At 34.8% G+C, this 19,324-nt stretch overlaps 1 protein-coding gene across 6 annotated transcripts in view; it reads left to right on the top strand.

The window, feature by feature from the left end:
* ERBB4 (erb-b2 receptor tyrosine kinase 4) overlaps window positions 1-18,239 on the top strand; it is a 1,120,478-nt gene extending 1,102,239 nt beyond the window's left edge. For 3 of the 6 annotated variants that reach the window (XM_027051663.2, XM_027051675.2, XM_027051654.2), the window contains 3 exons: window positions 13,511-13,558; window positions 14,345-14,642; window positions 17,419-18,239. In XM_027051663.2, coding sequence (XP_026907464.1) covers window positions 13,511-13,558; window positions 14,345-14,642; window positions 17,419-17,864 — 792 coding nt within the window. In that variant the 3' untranslated portion in view covers window positions 17,865-18,239. The remainder of the gene's footprint in view (window positions 1-13,510; window positions 13,559-14,344; window positions 14,643-17,418) is intronic. The other 3 variants (XM_027051681.2, XM_027051688.2, XM_027051669.2) reach the window with 1 other exon arrangement.
* Window positions 18,240-19,324: the final 1,085 nt, after the last annotated feature.

The raw sequence follows: 19,324 nt of genomic DNA, 5'->3' as shown, positions 1-19,324 counted from the left end.
TCTTAATGCCTCAGCTTTCCCTGGAAAGATCAACAATCACAGGGAGGAAAAAAAATCAATCTAAGCACAATTCAGCACTGAGGACTTCTTCTTGGCCTGTTGACAATGCCTCGGCATGAATTCTGAGACATATCTTATTAGGAGTCTGTCTGGATGCATTCAAGTGTTCAGTAGAAGTGATTCAAGAAAATCAAGGCCAACATATACTCTGCAGAGATGTGAATTTCTAATGTTTGTGTTTCATTGACTTTCTCACCCCCATCATCTAAAGAAAACAAAAGTAATGACAATTTTATTTCAGTTTATCATAATCACCACTGTTAGATCACTCCATTAGTTTATTTTAGTGGTTAAGGAATTTATCATTGGACATTTAATACACACCTTTCTGTGACTAAGTGGAGGAGGAAGAGTTCCATGGGATCTTGTTTTGATTTACTGCTGCATTGAGAAAAACATCATTTTTAATTTTCAAAGGAATATTTTATAATGGCTTTAAATGATATATTAATCAATATACATTCAAAGGAACCCTGTAAATAATTTCCTACCATTTTATTTACTTAAGTAACACCAATCATTTTTGACAGTTATTTCAATTGAAATATGTGATACCAAATTTGCAAAAATAGGCTCTTGTTTCACACAGATACATATATAGCTTTGTGATTATTTTTATTAGTATTTTTATTCTGGTGTGCAAGAAGCATGTGCTGATTTGAAGCATTTAGTGTGGTTTGTGTGAGTGATACTTGGACAAGTCAGGATTTAGCTGCATTATTTTTAATTTAGTAGAAAAAAAGTACCAAATCTCTCTCTCTCTCTCTCTCACACACACACACACACACACACATATACGTGTGTGTGTGTGTGTGTGTGTATTATGTTACGTTTTTAAAAAAAGTTTTAATATTTATTTATTTGAGAGAGAGAGAGTGAGCGAGCAGGGGAGCACAGACAGAAAGGGAGACACAGAATTTGAAGCAGGCTCCAGACTCTGAGTGTTCAGCACAGAGTCCAACATGCGGCTGGAACCCACAAACCCTAAGATCATGACCTGAGCCAAAGTTAGACACTTAACCGACTGAGCCACCCAGGTGCTCCTATATATTATGTTACTTTATTGAGAGATATTTAACATTGACACACACCTGTAAAACTCATAAAGCAGGTGGGACAGACATTATTGTTCCCATTTTACAGATGAGGACACTAAGGTCTTAAGAAAACTTACCTATGGTAGCAGAGTAGAAAAATGGCAGTGCTTTTGCCTCAAGTGCTCTCTTCCTACAGCTTCTTCCCTTCTTGAGACACACACTCTGTAACTTTGGTGTAAAATTTCATTTACTTATAACTTTGATTTTCTATACTACTGAGTCATAATATCCTAATAATGCTTTTTGAAAAACTTAAAATGACCCTTCCCTGTGGGTGTCTGGGTTTGCACCACAGTGTAGAAATACAGGTGGGTGTATGTACCACTTAAAAGGTACTGGTAGGGATTTGTGTTTGATCTTACAAGGCAAAACTGCATTTTCCATCTTCATGACGGCAATTTATTCACAGGTATGTCTTTCCTATTGTTCTTAATTAACAATGTATATTTTCAGGGATAAAGCTGAAGCCTGAGTTTGCTAGACCTCCAAAGCATTAGGAAATACATAGATGTCTCATGAGAGTATTGTCATACTAGAGATAGAATCCTGAAGTTTTATAACTACATGTGAAATGTGTGTTGCATTTGGAACCATTCGGTGTTTACCAGAAGATATGTTTTGTTTTGTTTTGCCATTAAAAGTAAGATTTTAAACAATGCTTCCAGAAATAGCAGCTGATTGATAAGAAGAATGAATGTATTAGATGAGAAATAATATTCAGATAACTATATTGGGGTTTAATTTCAATTTAGGACTCACTGTTAAGTATCTATAGGCTGGGATATGTATAATATATAATTTGAGTAATGCTAAAATCCCACATTCTTTAAAACATATCTTTCTGGCTGTCTGCAGTCCCTGAGATTCTCATTAATAGACCCACTCTGTCTGTGGGTTTCATATACCTTTCTATCTATCCATTCTTTGATCCGGTACACCTTTTACTGAACATTCAGTTAGTCCATGCCCTTGGACTGTGTTAAGCATCAAGGATACAGTGAGTATTAGAGGAAGTCCTCTTCTGAATAGCCTTACAGTTTATGGAAGAAGGCATACTAAGGAAGTAAATAAACAACTAGAATGCGGTGATAAATCGTCCATATAAGGAACGTGATAAGTGTTTAGTGAATTTTTTAATCAATAATTAAACATGATCAGGGAAATGATAATTTCTCATGGGGTTAACATGTAGTCAAGTCAAAGAAGCTAGAGAGAGCATTGAGGAAATTATTAGAGTTTGAATAGAGGCCCAGAGGTGAGGGAAAGAGTGGACCCTCAAAGGAAGTGCTGTAATATTTTTGCCTCGAGGCTTGTGAGGAGAAAGTGCAGAGGTGAGGCTGGAGAAACTGGCAAGGACAATAGCTACCAAAAGTCTTCAGTGCCACAAGAAATTGAGATTTGGTTTGGCCTGAGGCAACAAAGGATCTTGCAGGTTTTTTTAAGTAGGGAAATGAATTGTGAATATTAGATTGGAGTGAAGGGAAGGACTAAGATCCAGGAGATGAGTTAAATATGCTTAAAGATGCTTAAAGATGCTTAAACATGAAGAATGAGACATAGGAGAAGTTAAAGATGATACTAAGATATCTGACTTGCACAAGTAGGTAAATTGTTGATACTATCCAGTAAGCCAAGAAAGATAAGAGAGTTAGATTCAGTGTGAGGAAAAGAGATGTTCATTTCAGTTTTGAAAAAGTGACATTTGAAATGCCATGGAATGTTCCAGTAGAGACATCAGGCCAGTGGTTCATTGCATGCTGAGGGTTGGTATTCAATAGTTCAGTGTTACCTGAGGCAGGGCCATTATCATCTACTAGCACTAATTTGAGAAAATTCTCCCACATTATTCAGAATAAAGAGATGCCCTCTGCATTAGTTACTGACAAATTCCCGAGGAAAGAATGAGAGTGTATATAAGAGAGGATGTTTCGGGGTGGGAGTTACTGATTCAGAATGGTACACTTTCCGTAGGGGGAGGATACAGATATAGTCTCATTTCCAGCAGAATCAGGGCAGGAATCTGTGGGCCCTGGAGTCTGTTGGGGAGGAGTAAATGATCCTGGGGCAGAAACTAAGAAGTCAACCATGGTGAGGAAACTTTGAGATCAGACCTCACCTGCTGTAGAGTTTCACCTATGTTTCCCCTTACTCAGGCAGACATATTCAAAGGACTCCAAGCAGAGTTTTTTCTACCCGTAATAAATCATAAACATATTTCCTAATTAAGCCTATGGATTTTGGCTTGTTAGTAACTAGCTGTGTGACCTTGAGGAAGATTGCTAGTCATCCCTATTACCATAGCTGAAAATCGAGTGTGATTGGGTGATCTCTGGCATCCATGTAAGATTTAAGTTAGATTCTCTTATTTCAGGCTTATTATATATTTTTACTTCTTCATACATATATATATATATTTATATACACATATGTATATATATTTATGTATATATGTATATAAATATATATGTATATAAATACATATATACATAAATACATACAAGTTGACTTTGGCAGCAAAAAGTGTAAATGGGAAACTAAGAAGTACTGTGGTCATTTTTTTTTTAATTTTAGGTAATTCCAATGTGGTTCCCAAATAGGTGCAGGAGTTCTTTGTATATTTCCTTCTCCCTTTTTATATGCAGCAAAATCAAATTTGAAGGATTTTTGAGAATGGTAAAACTGCTTAGACTATAATCAACAAGTAGCTCTTGGGGAAAGCTTTTTTCTCCTGGGGTGCTACCTTCAATCTGATATTCATTTTGGCTCAGATCAGTTGTAAATACCATCCTGTTTCTGCGAAATGTAACTGGTGTTTGCTCTGGGCTGATGGGACAGCCATGTGCTGTTTGCTCTGTCAGTAGCTGTACCCGAGTATCCACAGTACATTATTCAGATCAGCTCTCATGAACCAGCTGTCATAATTCCAGGTGGACCGTTCAAAGTCTTTTTACTCACAGCAACAGCTGTTGCCACGCTGGTAGCTTAAAGAGCAGTAGTTGGATGAATCAGCCATTGTTACAAATTCACTTTTTATCTAGTAAACAGTTTGCACATACTAGCGTGACTGAAGATATTTCCAACCTGGTCCGCACTGAAGTGATATGAACACTGTAACACTGTAAGCCTTATCTGTATTTTGTTAAATTGTTTGCTTATTACCAACACTTATCTTTTAAGATACTAAATAAAATCTACATGCCAACATTAGATTTACAAAATTTGTAATTCTATTTCCTGTAATATTGCTTTCAATCTCTCAGTACACAACTACGCCCTAGTTTTTTTTTTTTACATTTGCACACATAGATTGCTCAAAATATTGTTACTGTTATTTTAAATATGTGATAAAATTTCCAGAGCTTGGATTATTGCTAAGGAGGAGATTGAAATATAGAATATTTCACTATTGCATCATTATTTGCAAGTAAAAGAAAACTCCAAACAACCACTAAAGAAATATTTTTAAATATCTCCTACATAGTGTGTTAGTTAACAAGATTCATTTGCTGATAAATGATATGCACATATGAAAAATAGTAAAAGCAAAACAAAACAAGCCCACAAATGATCTGGCAGCCTGTGGGAAAAAAGGTGTTAGTTTGAATGGGTTAAATAACCCTTTATTGTGTGTATGAATACATATATACATGCATGTGCATTTATGCGCACACGCACACACACACATGCACAGACACACACAAAGCCTAAAATTGTGATTTAAGTGTTTACTAATATTACAAACAGAAGTATGTGATACCCAGGCCAAGGCATAGCATTTTAGATTCAAAAATAATGGCATTGAAATTCATAGTACTTATAGTTTTTGGCTTTTCTCATTCTCAAACCTGCCTATACTTAATTTTTTTTACTTAATTTTTTAAATGATTTTTATAATCCTAAACATTATCTCATCGTATAAATAGTTATAGGTAGATATAGCTATAGATAAGCATTGTTAAGGTAAACATATATCAACTAATAAGCTTATTATATGTGGATATATATATACACATAATCAATACTTATATAAATATAAAAATCAATATGCATTTTGCATAAATATAAACATAAAAGAAACATGTGACAATTTATTTTTAAATATTAAATAAAATATTAAATATATTATAAATACAATATTTAAATATTGAATACAATATAAATATAAAATTCATTGCATAAATACAAAAATATTTTATATAGATACAAAAATCAATATGTATTTATTTTTAATAACTAACTTTTATAGCTAGAATGTTCAAATAACATATTCCCTCTGTGGAGGGCAATTTGTATTGTAAATAAAGTACTACTTTAATAAGTGCTGCTTTTAATTAATCTGTGTGTGGGTAGCTTTTATCAAAGTATTTAATACTATTAGAGTTTTTCTTTTGTCTAATAAACTTATAACCTATTTAATAGGAAAAATTGACTTCTGTCTTATAATCAAAGCACCATTAAATTCACTGTAAGAGTATATCAATATGTAATTCAACTGAAACCAAATGCCATCATGGTTAAGTCTCATGCTTTTGGCTATAGTAAGGAAATTGTATTTTACAGAAAAACATTAAAAATGTACCTGACTTTTTATCATTATTAAATGCCATTTGAGGCTGTAAGGTATAATAGGATGTACATTAGATGGAGACTCTGGGAACCCTATTTCTAGTACTGTCAGACATGTGATTTGACAATTAACCTAACCTCTTAGAGAATCAGTGTTTCATGAGTAAAATGAAAAGTTTAAATTATAATACTTCATTTTACAATTGTATTTTCATTAGTCACCATCCAAACATGGTCTTGTTTCCCAAGAATATGCAGTCATATATTGTATATAGGCTAAGTGATACTTTATAAATACTCCATTTAGAAAAAAAAAAGAAAGAAAAGGTGCTTCATATACTTTGAAAAGATTTAAGTAAGAAGAGTGTATAAGATGCTTTTGCTATCATGTTAATCACATTTTACAGTATTTAACAATGGTGTAGGCTTAAGGCAGAATATTCATTTTATATACAAATAATTTGTGAGTTAAAAGTGCGTTTTCTCACTACCTATCCCATAGTCCAGTTTCTTTTTTCAGAGATAAATAAACTGGGGGCCCAGTGGATTAAGGAGTTTGTTGAAGGTCTCATGGCATAGTGGCAAGAAGTTCAAGAATACAAATTTCGTGGCAGAAGCCCACAGGTGACCACTTGTTCCAGGACTATGCGTTGTTGTCTTCAGAGTTTCCTGACCTCAATGCATTGTCTGTGTACTAAGATGTCTTCATTAAATAATCTTCATGATGTTAGGTTATGAAACACTCAAGCAGAGAGACAATTTTAGGATTCTCTTAAAGACTTAGTCAGATTTCCCGAGAATTTCGACATGGTAAACTCTTAATGATTTCACTTTTACTCTTAAACGTAGATACTGCAATTGAACCAGTTGTTCTTATGGATAGGTTAAAAAATTAGGAAAAATATCCATACTTTTTCTAACTGAAATGAACTGGTAAGAGGTCTTTAAGAAACCTCATAGAAGTTCTCTTTAGATTTCTAGCAGCATGTGTTAACTAGAAGCTAAGTGATAACTAGGAAATGTTTCAATACCATAACACACTTCTGAAAATAAATATAGACATGCAAAAGAAAATTGCCAGAAACCAACGAATGAAACAACCAACAAAAAAATGTAGAATATGCACCAGGATAAACAGATATAAATTCTATGTGATTACTAATCTCAAGAAGGGTGACAAAAGTCTTATTGTTTATCTTGAATGAAGCTAAGGAATGTTGGCACTTATGTAAAATCATGTTTCCTTATACCCTTTCTTTTTTGACTGTGCTAATAATGTCCTTTGACTTTTTCACATAACAGCAGCAAAGACTTAAAGAAACAAGGTACAAAATGAGGAATTTTCAGCTTCATTTTATTGACTCATCATCTAGCCATGAATATGTTAAAGAGGAATATCCTCTTGTTTTATGGATATTTGGAAAGAGTATAGGAGTTATTTCTTGGAGATATAATAGTTTACTTACCTTTAGTCAAGTTAAGAGGAATTTATTGACTAAGCCATGGAGTAGGAATAATAAATCATAAGCAATTGTGCTGTCACAGAAAATCTTTGAATCTATCTATCTATCTATCTATCTATCTGTATCTATTTATCCATCATCTCCTGTATGAGCTCATCACATTCTACTTATAGTTTCCTTTTCAGCTTAAGGCCTTGTAGTTCATTAAAATGCAAATAAGCTGGGAGGAGTGGTACTATAAAGCATCATTAGTATTTTATGGCTAAGGCTAGTGAGGCCAAGTCCTCCTTGAAATTAATTTTTCACAAGAAAAAGAAACCATGAGAACTCATGTGAGAGAAGAGTTGAAGCACTGTGCAGGGGCAGAGAGGGGTTCTACATGTGGCATAATAAAAGGGTAATAGATTTAGATAGCCACTAATGGCTGTGTGTACATGGGAGAAACTTATAGCTTCCCTGGTCCTCAGTTTTCTCATCTGCAAAATGGACATCATGATTTTTAGTAACGATATGTACCTTGAAAGGTTATGAGAATAAATAAAACCTAAAATAGTCTCTGGCGTATGGTCTCTCTTCCTGTTTCTCAGTTGGCCTAAAAGTAGTCATTTATTCATCTACAAAATAGAATACACATTGTGATTAATTGGACTTCAAGATCTGAGTTAGGAGAGTAGAGTTATTAATGTTGATAAAAGGCACCATGCCTCTCTACTTTGTAAATTCTGAATTGTCTCCCATTCATATTTACTGATTCCACTCATACCCTCCCTTTATTAAAATTTCTTTTCAGTAATAGAGTAGATGAGACATACAAGAGGGATAAGATGTTCCAAGGTTAATGAAAACTGAACAAAGGATAAGAGCCCAAGTTAATATTCCTTCAACTGAATCACAGGCTTATTATTAACTATTTGTTTATCTATTTAATATTATATGGTTTTATATATTTTTATTTATTATATCATTATTGCTAATTTATTTATTTTGTGAGTGAGAGAGTAAAAACTTAATTTTTTTTTATTTTTTTTTTATTTTTTTCTTCCGGGTGATTCTTTTTTTTTTTCTTCTTCTTTATTAACGAGTGTGAATCATCCCATATTTAAGTTTGCTTTATGGTTGATTCTGAAATTTGGAGTGTAGTTTTATATTTCTCATGATGTTCCCAATGCTTTTTTTCTTGATTATCAAAGACACATAGAACTTTTTAAAATAATATCTATAACAACATCCATGTTTTTTATTGAAGTATAATTGGCATAAAATATGTATTATTTTCTGATGTACAATATAGTGATTTGACCGACATTTGTATACATTGTGAAATGAGCAGCACAATAAATTGTAGTTACCATCTGTGACCTTACGAAGTTAATACGGTATTATTGACTATTTTCTCCATGCCGTATGTTACATCCCATGACTTTATTTTCTAACTGGAAGTTTCTACTCCTTGATCCAAAAAGCAGCATCTCACAGAATCAAACCAAGTAGGTAGATGAGTCCATTAGCCAATAAACACATAACATAAATCGACGAAAGATGTTTTGTGTGATTTATATATACATACGTGTGTGTGCCTGTGTGTGTGTGTGTGTGAGCCAGCTGCCTAGATTTGTTTGGTTTCTCTCAGTTCTTACTGGCTTTTTGTCTATGGACACATTTTGTTTGCTTTCTTCTGGATTCCAGCTTTATGAAAAATGAAGATTCTAAATAGATGTCTCAAACTCTGTATGTTGAACTCAGTTGTGAAAAAAATATATGTTACACCCATACATCAGAAATCGTACATAATGCAAAAACCATTTTATTTGTCTACTACCTGACCTGTAAAAATGTGAAAATGCCCATCAGAGTGTTATGAATATGTGACAAGGAGGATAAAAGATTGAGAATCCTTAATAGTTACATGTGGAAGTGCTTTGGTAACAAATTAGTGTTGATGAATTGGTAACATCTTACAGAGACACACTCTGTTTTAGTTAAAAGGATTTAGCGTATTTCTTGGCCCTAGAAACTTTAATCCTATAGTTAATATTGATAGGAACAATTATCTGAAGTTAAAAAAACCAAACAAAACTCTCATTAAGTGCATGGTTTTTTTTTAATTTTTTTTAATGTTTATTTATTTTTGAGAGAGACAGAGACAGAATGTGAACGGGTTGGGGCAGAGCGAGAGGGAGGCACAGAATCTGAAGCAGGATCCAGGCTCTGAGCTGTCAGCACAGAGCCTGACGCGGGGCTCAAACTCATGAGTTGTGAGATCATGACCTGAGCCGAAGTCGGACACTCAACCGACTGAGCCACCCAGGTGCCCCTAAGTGCATGTTTAATTCAGGTGGAAGTTAGTCATTAAGTATGTATTTTTGTTAGTTTCCTAAGAACATAGATTTGTATCGTATTTTTAAAAATAAATTAAAGAGGAAATCCATCTGGTTTAAAATTTCCCAGGGATAATATTTAACAATACAATGTTTTAATGAACACAATAAATATGAGAAATACAGTGCATGTAATAAGACAAAGTTTTGCATTTTTATAATTCAAATGAAAGATAAATTTCAGGACATGATGTATGTAAAGTGCATTTAACACTGTATTTGATACATTTGCTGATGTTTGCCTTCTCTATAACCTCTGGCATTTCAGTCCAAGTTAATCATACAATGTCCCAGTGACAGGGCCACAAAATTAAACTTGACTCTCTCTATCACCCTTACAAATCCCCCCACCAGAAACAAACTCCCTATCACCTGCCAGTTTATAACTAACGTCTTTCTATCTCTGTCCTGCTGACAGTAAATCCCCTCACTAGCTAATTGAACAGATGCACCCAGTATTTCCAGAAGATCCACAAAGCTGGGCTTTGATGGACAGCAGAAAGTGGAACAATGAGAAAACAAAAGCCTTTAAACTGAGAGCACTGCTTTGTTCTGCTTAAAACTTTAAGGTCACTCCAGCTCGTTCTGACTATGGGGATCTTAATTTTTACTCCACCAATTTACTTGCAGCTGTCATTCTTTCCAATATTAAAAGTTTAGCTCTTCAAGTGTGGGGAATTGGGGGGAGAGGGGCGGGAAATGAGAAGAGCTTGTTATAAACTAAAAACAGCAAAAACAAGTAAAATCTGGCTTGGCTCTCAAGTACAAAAAGTTATTTTCAAAGCCTATAAATTATGACATAGTGATTAACATGTAATTTAAATATATTTAAACAACAATTATATCACATTTCCAGCCCAGCTAATTGGCCTCACAGATGTTCCCTTGTAGCTGCATTGCCCTTCCAGGGGGAAATGAATGAGGTGCTTTTTATCATGGAAAACAGAAAAGAAAAAAAAAAGCAAATGAAAAAAATGAAAACAGAAAAATAAAAAGCAGCCAGTAACCCTAAAAACAATGAATGCTTAAGGGACTTTGCCTAGCATTTTTTTTCCATTTTAATGCAGAAAACTAGGAAAAGCATGAAGACACTCCTATTACTGTGATGGTATCTGGCAGTGTGTCCAGATATAGATTTGGCAGGTTGCTGACGGAAAGACTTGTCAAAGCAGGGACAGTGCCTGCATTCTAATATGGCATGGCCTCTCTTCAACAGATCTAGTTATTTTTAACACAGCATCTTTACAATTGAAGGCAGTCCAGCTCACGTAATGAATATATATAATAAAGTATTTCCTGATGAAGAATGACTTGTAACTTGTTCCTTTGATCATCTATCCCTCAAGTTTTATAAAATGCAAAATGTACAGCAGTCAGTGCTGTTTCCTAAGCTGTGATTCTAGTCAAACACAAACCAGTACAGCAATTGTTGGAAGGTTAGAGGCCAAAGGAACAGCAGTAATTACTAATATTTTGGAATACCTTTCTTCTAATATGTAATCTTAGAATTCAAATAAATTCACTGCAGTTTCATTTTACTCTTGCCTTTTCTTCTAATAATCTCAGGTAATATTTGATCATTCAGTGTAAATTGCAAAAGGCCAGTGGTCATGTCTCTCCTGGTGCCTAATGGTATCTCCAGCATATATATTCGTTAAATGCTTGCTCAATAATCGGGGTTGAATGATAGGACAAGACCAAGGTTGAAGATATGATAAAGTTCCACTAGGCAGTTGCCATATTTTTCCCATACCATCCCTCTGTTTTGCATATCACTGGCAGCAAATTCCTCCCAAATTTTACGAGCAAATGTATTTAGCTTCATTTCTAAAGGATAACAAAATATACCTGTATTTAAGGTGATGTAGAGAACAGGGAAACATTTTTAAATGTGTCTTTGATGAGTAGCTCTGGCATTTTGATTGCTTGACTTCAAAAATCTGATTTAGCATATGTGAATATTTAATTTTTTTATATCCTCTTTATTTGCTTAGTAGTGCAGAGCTTACAAAGTTCACTTATATATACCATTTTACTTTGTATTCACTAAGAGTAAGACAGAGGGCAAGGATAAAAATGAGGGTCTGAGATGTTTCTTGACTTATCACATCACTTGTAACTGGGACTGGGGCTAAAATATCTAACAAATCATAAAACAATGTGTCTACTAGACAATACTACCTCCTATGTATAGCACGTTAAATATGTCTCTACTTTTCCGCATCATGATCTTCAATACGTTCCTAGTTATGTCATTAGAGAAGGAAAGAGATTAATATTTTCTACGCTATCATGTAGATGACTCAGTTATGGGGAGAGTTGAAATGTAAACTTAATGTAGGAGTTCAGACCTTGTCCCTTGATTAGTCCAGTTAATTATAGGAAATTGTGTTATCCAGTTGTTATTAATTTACATTAAACAGTTAATCTCCATGGAACCACATTCTGCTTAGAATGTTTTATGAACCTCTAAATTGTAAAAACATTGGCCTGGAATAATACTTAGCCAAGTTTCATACATGTATGCAGAAAATGCAAGCTTCATAACATCAGTTGTTTTTACCTGAATTATTTATGATCTCCAGTGTCTAGAAAAGGGACTGGCTTAGTAGACTAAGGTTCTCAAAAATTGTATTTAATGGATATGTATATTAAGAAACAGTGTTGATATTCACCTAACCCGCTCTATTTATCCCAAGGAATATTGTCCTTAATATTTTATCATATTCTTGTATCCACTTTTTTTAACCCATAGGATGGAGTATTAAGTTATAAGAATACAGATGCCCTTATTTTAATGTTTATTTATTTTTTGAGAGAGAGACAGACAGACAGAGAGCATGAACGGGGAAGAAGCAGAGAGAGAGAGGGAGACACAAAATCTGAAGCAAGCTTCAGGTTATGAGCTGTCAGCACAGAGTCCAATGTGGGGCTCGAACCCATCAACCATGAGATCATAACCTGAACTGAAGTAAGATGCTTAACCAACTGAGCCACCCAGGAGCCCCAGATACCTTTTTTTTTTTAATGAAATCTAATTTTAACTGACTCTAAATACAAGAAAATAATATATATAAAGCATATTTCCACGAAAGGAATTAGTTTTTCAAGATTTCCTTCCTTTTTTTTAACTTACAAAAAAATAAGACTCTTTGAAGAGAAAATAGGTGTACCTTTTTTAGTTTTTTAATTAATTTATTTAAATTCAAGTTAGTTAACATACCTTGTAGTATTGGTTTCAGGAGTAGAAGCTAGTGATTCATCACTTTCATATAACACCCAGTGCTCATTCCAACAAGTGCCCTCCTTAATGCCCATCACCCATTTAGCCCATCCCCCCACCCACCTCCCCTCTAGCAACCCTCAGTTTGTTCTCTGTATTTAAGAATCTCTTATGGTTTGATAGTATGCACCTTTTTAAAGGAAAGACTAAGAAGTTGACCCTTTGCTGAAATGGTGAAAAACAAATGTAACTTGATAGTAAAAATTATTCAAGGAAAATTGAAATTTGCTTTTATCTCCTTCTAGATAAGTTTCTTTTTACAAGGGAAAACCAATGCTGTGGCATGTGGCCATTTCAGTCATATAACACGTAAGGAAGGAAATGGTTCTTTATTTAAAACTATATTTAATTATTTACTGTCTTTGTCTTTCTTCTAGGGTTAATCAGAAAAATATTCATGGTCAACTTAGTTTTTAATCCACTTAAAAATTTCACTTTTTCTGTATATTTTTTTTTCAGGGATTGAATTAAAATATTTCATATTCTCAAAACACATAAATAAACTCACGTGTAGTCAGGATGCATAAAAATTTTACCATTTAGCAAACTTCACTGTTGTGCATGTTTTCCTCTTTGGTTCATACAACTCATGCGGCTTTTTTTTTTCTTTTCATTCATATTACCTCTTATTATATCCATCATTCCATTTTTCTTTCCTATTAGAGTGAAATTGGACACAGCCCTCCTCCTGCCTACACCCCCATGTCAGGAGTAAGTATTTCACAATCAACCTTCATCTTTTTTGTATTTTTGGTCTTCGCTTATCATGTTTCTTCTCTCTTGTCTCTCCATAATTTCCTCATTTTGCTTTTGCCAACAGTGAGTTCATAATTTGCTGTAGATTATATAGCTGGGCTTTGTGGATATGTTTTATCTCAGGAGATAATCCAAAGTTGAGATATCATGCATCAACAGTAGCTTTTGATTTTTACCTGAGGGATTTACCTGGACTCATAATTATGCTTCCGGTTGAGGAGGTTACCTTTTATTCCCCCCATGATTACAGGTTGTGTGCGAAAAAGTCAGAGTCTCCATGAAGATTCTCTAGTTAGGTACTTGGAGACTCAAAGTCAGAATGACCACAGAAGAGAAGGCAATAAGGACATATCATCATCCAAATGGCATCACTGTGCTTCTGTTCTTAATGGCGACTGTCTACAATCAATAGCATTTCCATTTGTCACGAAATATGAATTTTATATAAAAAAATTGGCAACTGTAGGGAAATAATATGAGACACTTTTTATTAGGCCATGTGTTAGGTGGTCAGTAAAATTTAAATATTTATTTCCAAATTGTTTCCCCATGATTTACTTTAAAAACCAAATTGGAATTTTAGGTGTTTGTAACCCAAGCTTGTTAGCCATTCAGGGAAAAAATTCAATTAAGACACTCTGACTTTTATCTAAAAGACAAGATCTCATATCCTTTGGGTTGTTTTTTTTACAACTATTCCTAATACTAACTTCCATCCAAATGTGTCTCTCCTATTGACAGAACCAGTTTGTATACCGAGACGGGGGGTTTGCTGCAGAGCAAGGAGTGCCTGTGCCGTACAGAGCCACGACCAGCACAATCCCAGAAGCTCCAGTTGCTCAGGGGGCTACAGCGGAGATTTTTGATGACTCCTGCTGCAACGGCACCCTACGCAAGCCAGTGGCACCCCATGTTCCAGAGGATAGCAGCACCCAGAGGTACAGCGCCGACCCCACGGTGTTTGCCCCAGAACGGAGCCCACGAGGAGAGCTGGATGAAGAAGGTTACATGACCCCTATGCGAGATAAACCTAAACAAGGTACAAACAGAATGTTCAGAAATGATTGCCATTCAAAATTCACTCCCATCAAAATAAGCAAAGTATAGAAGGGAAATTGACAAACCACCGGACTGGGTAACATTTGTGACCCAGAGAAGGCCTAAGGTGCTGCTCTATGTAGTATGCTATCCAAATCCACAGCATTACATCATCTAGAATTGCATTCTGATTTTTTAGAAATCAAAATCTCAGACACCACCTGAATAGAAATATGCATTTTAACAAGATCCCTATGTGACTTTTATACATAATCAAGCTTGAGAAGCACTGATCTAAACATATCTTTATTGAAATATTTGAGTGAGGTAACATATCACAAGATTTCACAACCATTACTTTATTGGACTCATATTGGAGATCATAAAGACTGGTATTTTCATGGCACCAATAAAATATTTGCAATTCTTTAAAATTTTGTGTCATCAGAATGACTTTGTTCATTATAGAATATTATGATTTCTTGTATGACGTATGACACATTTCAAATGTTAAAGTTCTGACACTGTGTTTACTTGTATGTCTACCATCATGTCTTGAAAATATTCAGTTTGTGGTTCTACAAAGTACAGTGATAACTTTACAGAGCTGGTAGTAGAAATGTTAGATATCCAAATCAAGTGACATTTCACTTTTGAAAAAGCCACTCTCCTTCCATGTTAAACAGCATCACAAAAGGAGAAGATGGATGATTGTTATTTAAAACTGATTACTGTGTCCTAGAGTCTTTGGTGTCAAGTAAATTTTAAGACTCTCTACAAGCGTCCATTATGTTCCTGATTATATGGTTATATTCACTTTTATAAAATGCAACTAAGGGATCCCTAAGTTCAAACTGTAAATAACCTACTAAAGCTTATCTATCTAGATGTATGTAAGACAGTAGTGACACACACGTAGGTTTCGAGAAGATTTGGCAGATTCCCCCAAAAGTAGAATACTCTCTGGGAAGATCCTGAGCTCAACCATAGAGTTGTTTCTCCATTTATAGCTACATGGCTATGCAAGTTTGCATCAGGACAATACATAAGTAGATTCCATTGGTGTAAAGTAACATGAACTTTCTAAGAAAACACAAGCCAGTCAATATAGACTCAATGTAGAGCCTCCCTAGATTTTGTCTCTGAATACAAGTTTCCATAAAAATTTTTGTACTCCAGCCTGCTTCTCAGAGACTGAAGAATTTTAGTATAGACAGACACTCCTCCGCTTTCAGGAATCTGGTAGGGAAAATAAAATTCTGCCTCCTGTGTAAGTTTTTACATGCATTGTTCTTAAAATGACAGTTGCTTTGCGAACCATTCAAATTCCAACATGTTATGAAGTAAAAAGTTCTCCCTACTTCTTTAGGGACAATAATGAAAACAGTTCAGTAGAATGAGATTGTTCAATAGGAGTTTTAGATCTGAATTCTATCTAGTTCAATACTAGTTGTATCCTTAATACATCTTTTAATCTCAGTTTCCTGTTTATAAAACTGAAAAGCTACAGCTTGTCCTTCCTTGCTCATAGGATTGCTGTGAGGATGATGTTAGTTCCTGTAATTTCTGTATATGATTGTGGGCTAGTCATTACTATCTTTTAACTTGCACAGGATGTTAAATACTTAACCATATCCAGCAGTCCTGTATCCAGGGAAAAATAACCCTGAATTGATGATTTGTTTTTCTCTACTTGTCAAGCTAAGTATAGAGGGTAGAAAATTTGTTTCAGAATGATGGCATCTCAACAATTGTGCCTTTTTCCTGGCCCAACACCAAAATAGGAATAGGTAAAGTGTCATTTCTGTGGATACAGTGAAAAGAGAGGACAAAAAGTGGGTCTACTCTATGTAGATGTGTATACTATATACACAGAGGTGGAATTAAATTTAAGGAGAAAAGTATTGGTTAACAACCTTTAAAAAAATTCTGTGTCAATTCCTATTTCATATTGATTTATTAGATGGAATCATACAATATAGCCACTCTATGACTGGTTTCCACCTACAAAACAGTCATTTCATATGATTCAAACTAATAGTTTGCTATTTTGTGATGATGGTCAGCCCTTGGAAGTAAATGTTATAATTATACTTTATTCTTAAGCATATGTAGTCTTAAACATATGTAAGGCATGCCAATTTAATGATGTTAGATGTCCATCAGGTATTTTTATCAGTTGAGTCTTTTCCTTAGATGTTTCTTTTCCTATGCATCAGGCTTTCTATGAAACATCTGTAATCAAATCTATTTTACCTATATGAGCATCACAGCAAACCACACAGACTAAAAACTGCTATTCCTTCACTTCATCCATTCATCTTAGCATGGAGTTAAGCTATAGACATTTTGATTTTTCAATATCCTTTTAAAAATTCAAATTTCTTCGCATTTAAAAGCTATTTAACCCTGATAGATTGTCTTGTTTTCCAACAAATAGAATGCCGACTTTTAGAAAACAGAAGCATTTAAACAAGTGGCCCCATATATAGGAGATAAAAAATACAATTAGGAAAAAAAAGGAACAATTTAGGGGACAGGAACTCTGCTTCTGGCCTGCGGTGCCTTAGTCACTAAGAGTTTTGGCCCACTTACTCTTTTTTCATATGACAAAAGTAATCAACCAAGCAATCAACACAGGTAATCAACAAAATAGTTTTCTTGAGAATTCATGAAGACAAATCTGTGGCTTCATTGTTCTGGAACAAGAAGCTAACCATCCTATATAAACATTTTCCAGAAAGTGGATATTAACTGATATTTTTGTATTCCATCAGAATACCTGAACCCTGTGGAAGAAAACCCTTTTGTTTCTCGGAGAAAAAATGGAGACCTTCAAGCTTTGGATAATCCCGAATATCACAATGCTTCCAACGGTCCTCCCAAGGCAGAGGATGAGTATGTGAATGAGCCACTGTACCTCAACACCTTTGCCAACGCGTTGGGGAATGCCGGGTACCTGAAGAACAATGTACTGTCTGTGCCAGAGAAGGCCAAGAAAGCATTCGACAACCCTGACTACTGGAACCACAGCCTGCCACCCCGGAGCACCCTTCAGCACCCAGACTACCTGCACGAGTACAGCACAAAATATTTTTATAAACAAAATGGACGGATCCGGCCTATTGTGGCAGAGAATCCTGAATACCTCTCTGAGTTCTCGCTGAAGCCAGGCACCGTGCTGCCTCCTCCACCCTACAGACACCGAAACACTGTGGTGTAAGCTCAGCGGTGGCTTTAAGATAGAGACACGCCCGCTCCAATTTCCCTGCCGCCTCTCTTTCTCTTATGGTCTTCCTTCTATTCCCAAGGCCAGTAGTTTTGACACTTCCCAGTGGAAGATATAGAGATGCAATGATAGTCATGTGCTCATCTAACTTGAACATTAGAAGGAAGAACTGAAAGAGAAAGACAGGAGGAACCACACTGTTTCTTCATTTCTCTGCATGGGTTGGTCAGGAGACTGGAACAGCTAGGGAAGGACCAGCAAATATAAGGCAATACTGCCTGCTGTCAAGCTAGTTCTCAACTTTTTCCCTTTTTTGTCTCTTTCTTTCTTTTTCTTTCTTTCTTCTTTCTTTCTTCTTTCTTTCTTTCTTTATTTATTTTTTCTTTCTTTCTTTCTTTCTTTCTTTCTTTCTCTTTCTTTCTTTCTTTCTTTCTTTCAATTTTAATGCAGATGCTTGAAAGACCCATGCTATCTGTTCCTATCTACAGGAACTGATGTGTACATTTTCAGTATCTTTGGAAATCCTAATAAAGTTTCCATTAGAAAAAAAAGGATAAACTTTTCTATAACATATGATAGTAACTGAGATTGAAAATCTAGTTTCTTTCTTCAACACTTTCTATCCTGACAAGCAAGAATGGCCAACTCAGCTTCCATAATTTTTAGATCTCTCTCAAAGTTATAGCTAGTAATTATGTTTGGAGGGTTTTGTTTTGCTTTGTTTCGGTCTGTCCTTTTATATTACTTTTATTCCTATATTTTGACTTTACTTTCTAATTGCAAATATTTTTACATCAATGTTTCTCATGTGTTGCTATAAATTGACAGCATTGTAAAAAATATTTTAATATGGTGGAATGGCCATTATTTTAAATATTATAGTCTTTAAAATTAGAAGGGGAGGCCAAGATATTAGTCAAATGTAACGTAAATCTATTGAATATGTACCCCCCACATCCTCTACACTCGTCAACATTTTCTTCTCCATAAATGACAGTACTCAATAGGCAGTTGGAATATAAAGAGTTAAAGGGAAACTAAGAGACAGTTCTGTGTGGTTCATGAAAACTACTGACACTTTCAGGGGTGGTCCAATGGGGAATCCATTGAACTGGAAGAGACACACTGGATTGGGTATGTCTACTTGACAGAAACTCAGAAATGTAGTTTGCACTTAAGCTATAATTTTATTTGTTCTCTTTCTGAACTCCATTTTGGATTTTGAATGAAGCAATATGGAAGCAACCAGCAAAATAACTAATTTAAGTACATTTTTAAAAGAGCTAAGATAAGGAAATACTGTGGAAATGCCAAACCAAGCAAATTAGGACTTTGGAACAGTATCAAGAGAATATGGTGAGAGGTCCAGCACATTATCTACAAGTGATATCATATTTGCTACGCAAAGAAAATTATCCAGTTTGTATACTCCACATGAAGGAATGCAAGTAAGG

This window comes from Acinonyx jubatus, chromosome C1, assembly GCF_027475565.1.
Source record: "Acinonyx jubatus isolate Ajub_Pintada_27869175 chromosome C1, VMU_Ajub_asm_v1.0, whole genome shotgun sequence".
Taxonomy (NCBI): Eukaryota; Metazoa; Chordata; class Mammalia; order Carnivora; family Felidae; genus Acinonyx; species Acinonyx jubatus.
Note: the sequence above shows the minus strand (reverse complement) of the source record. Positions and strands in the feature narration are given on the sequence as shown.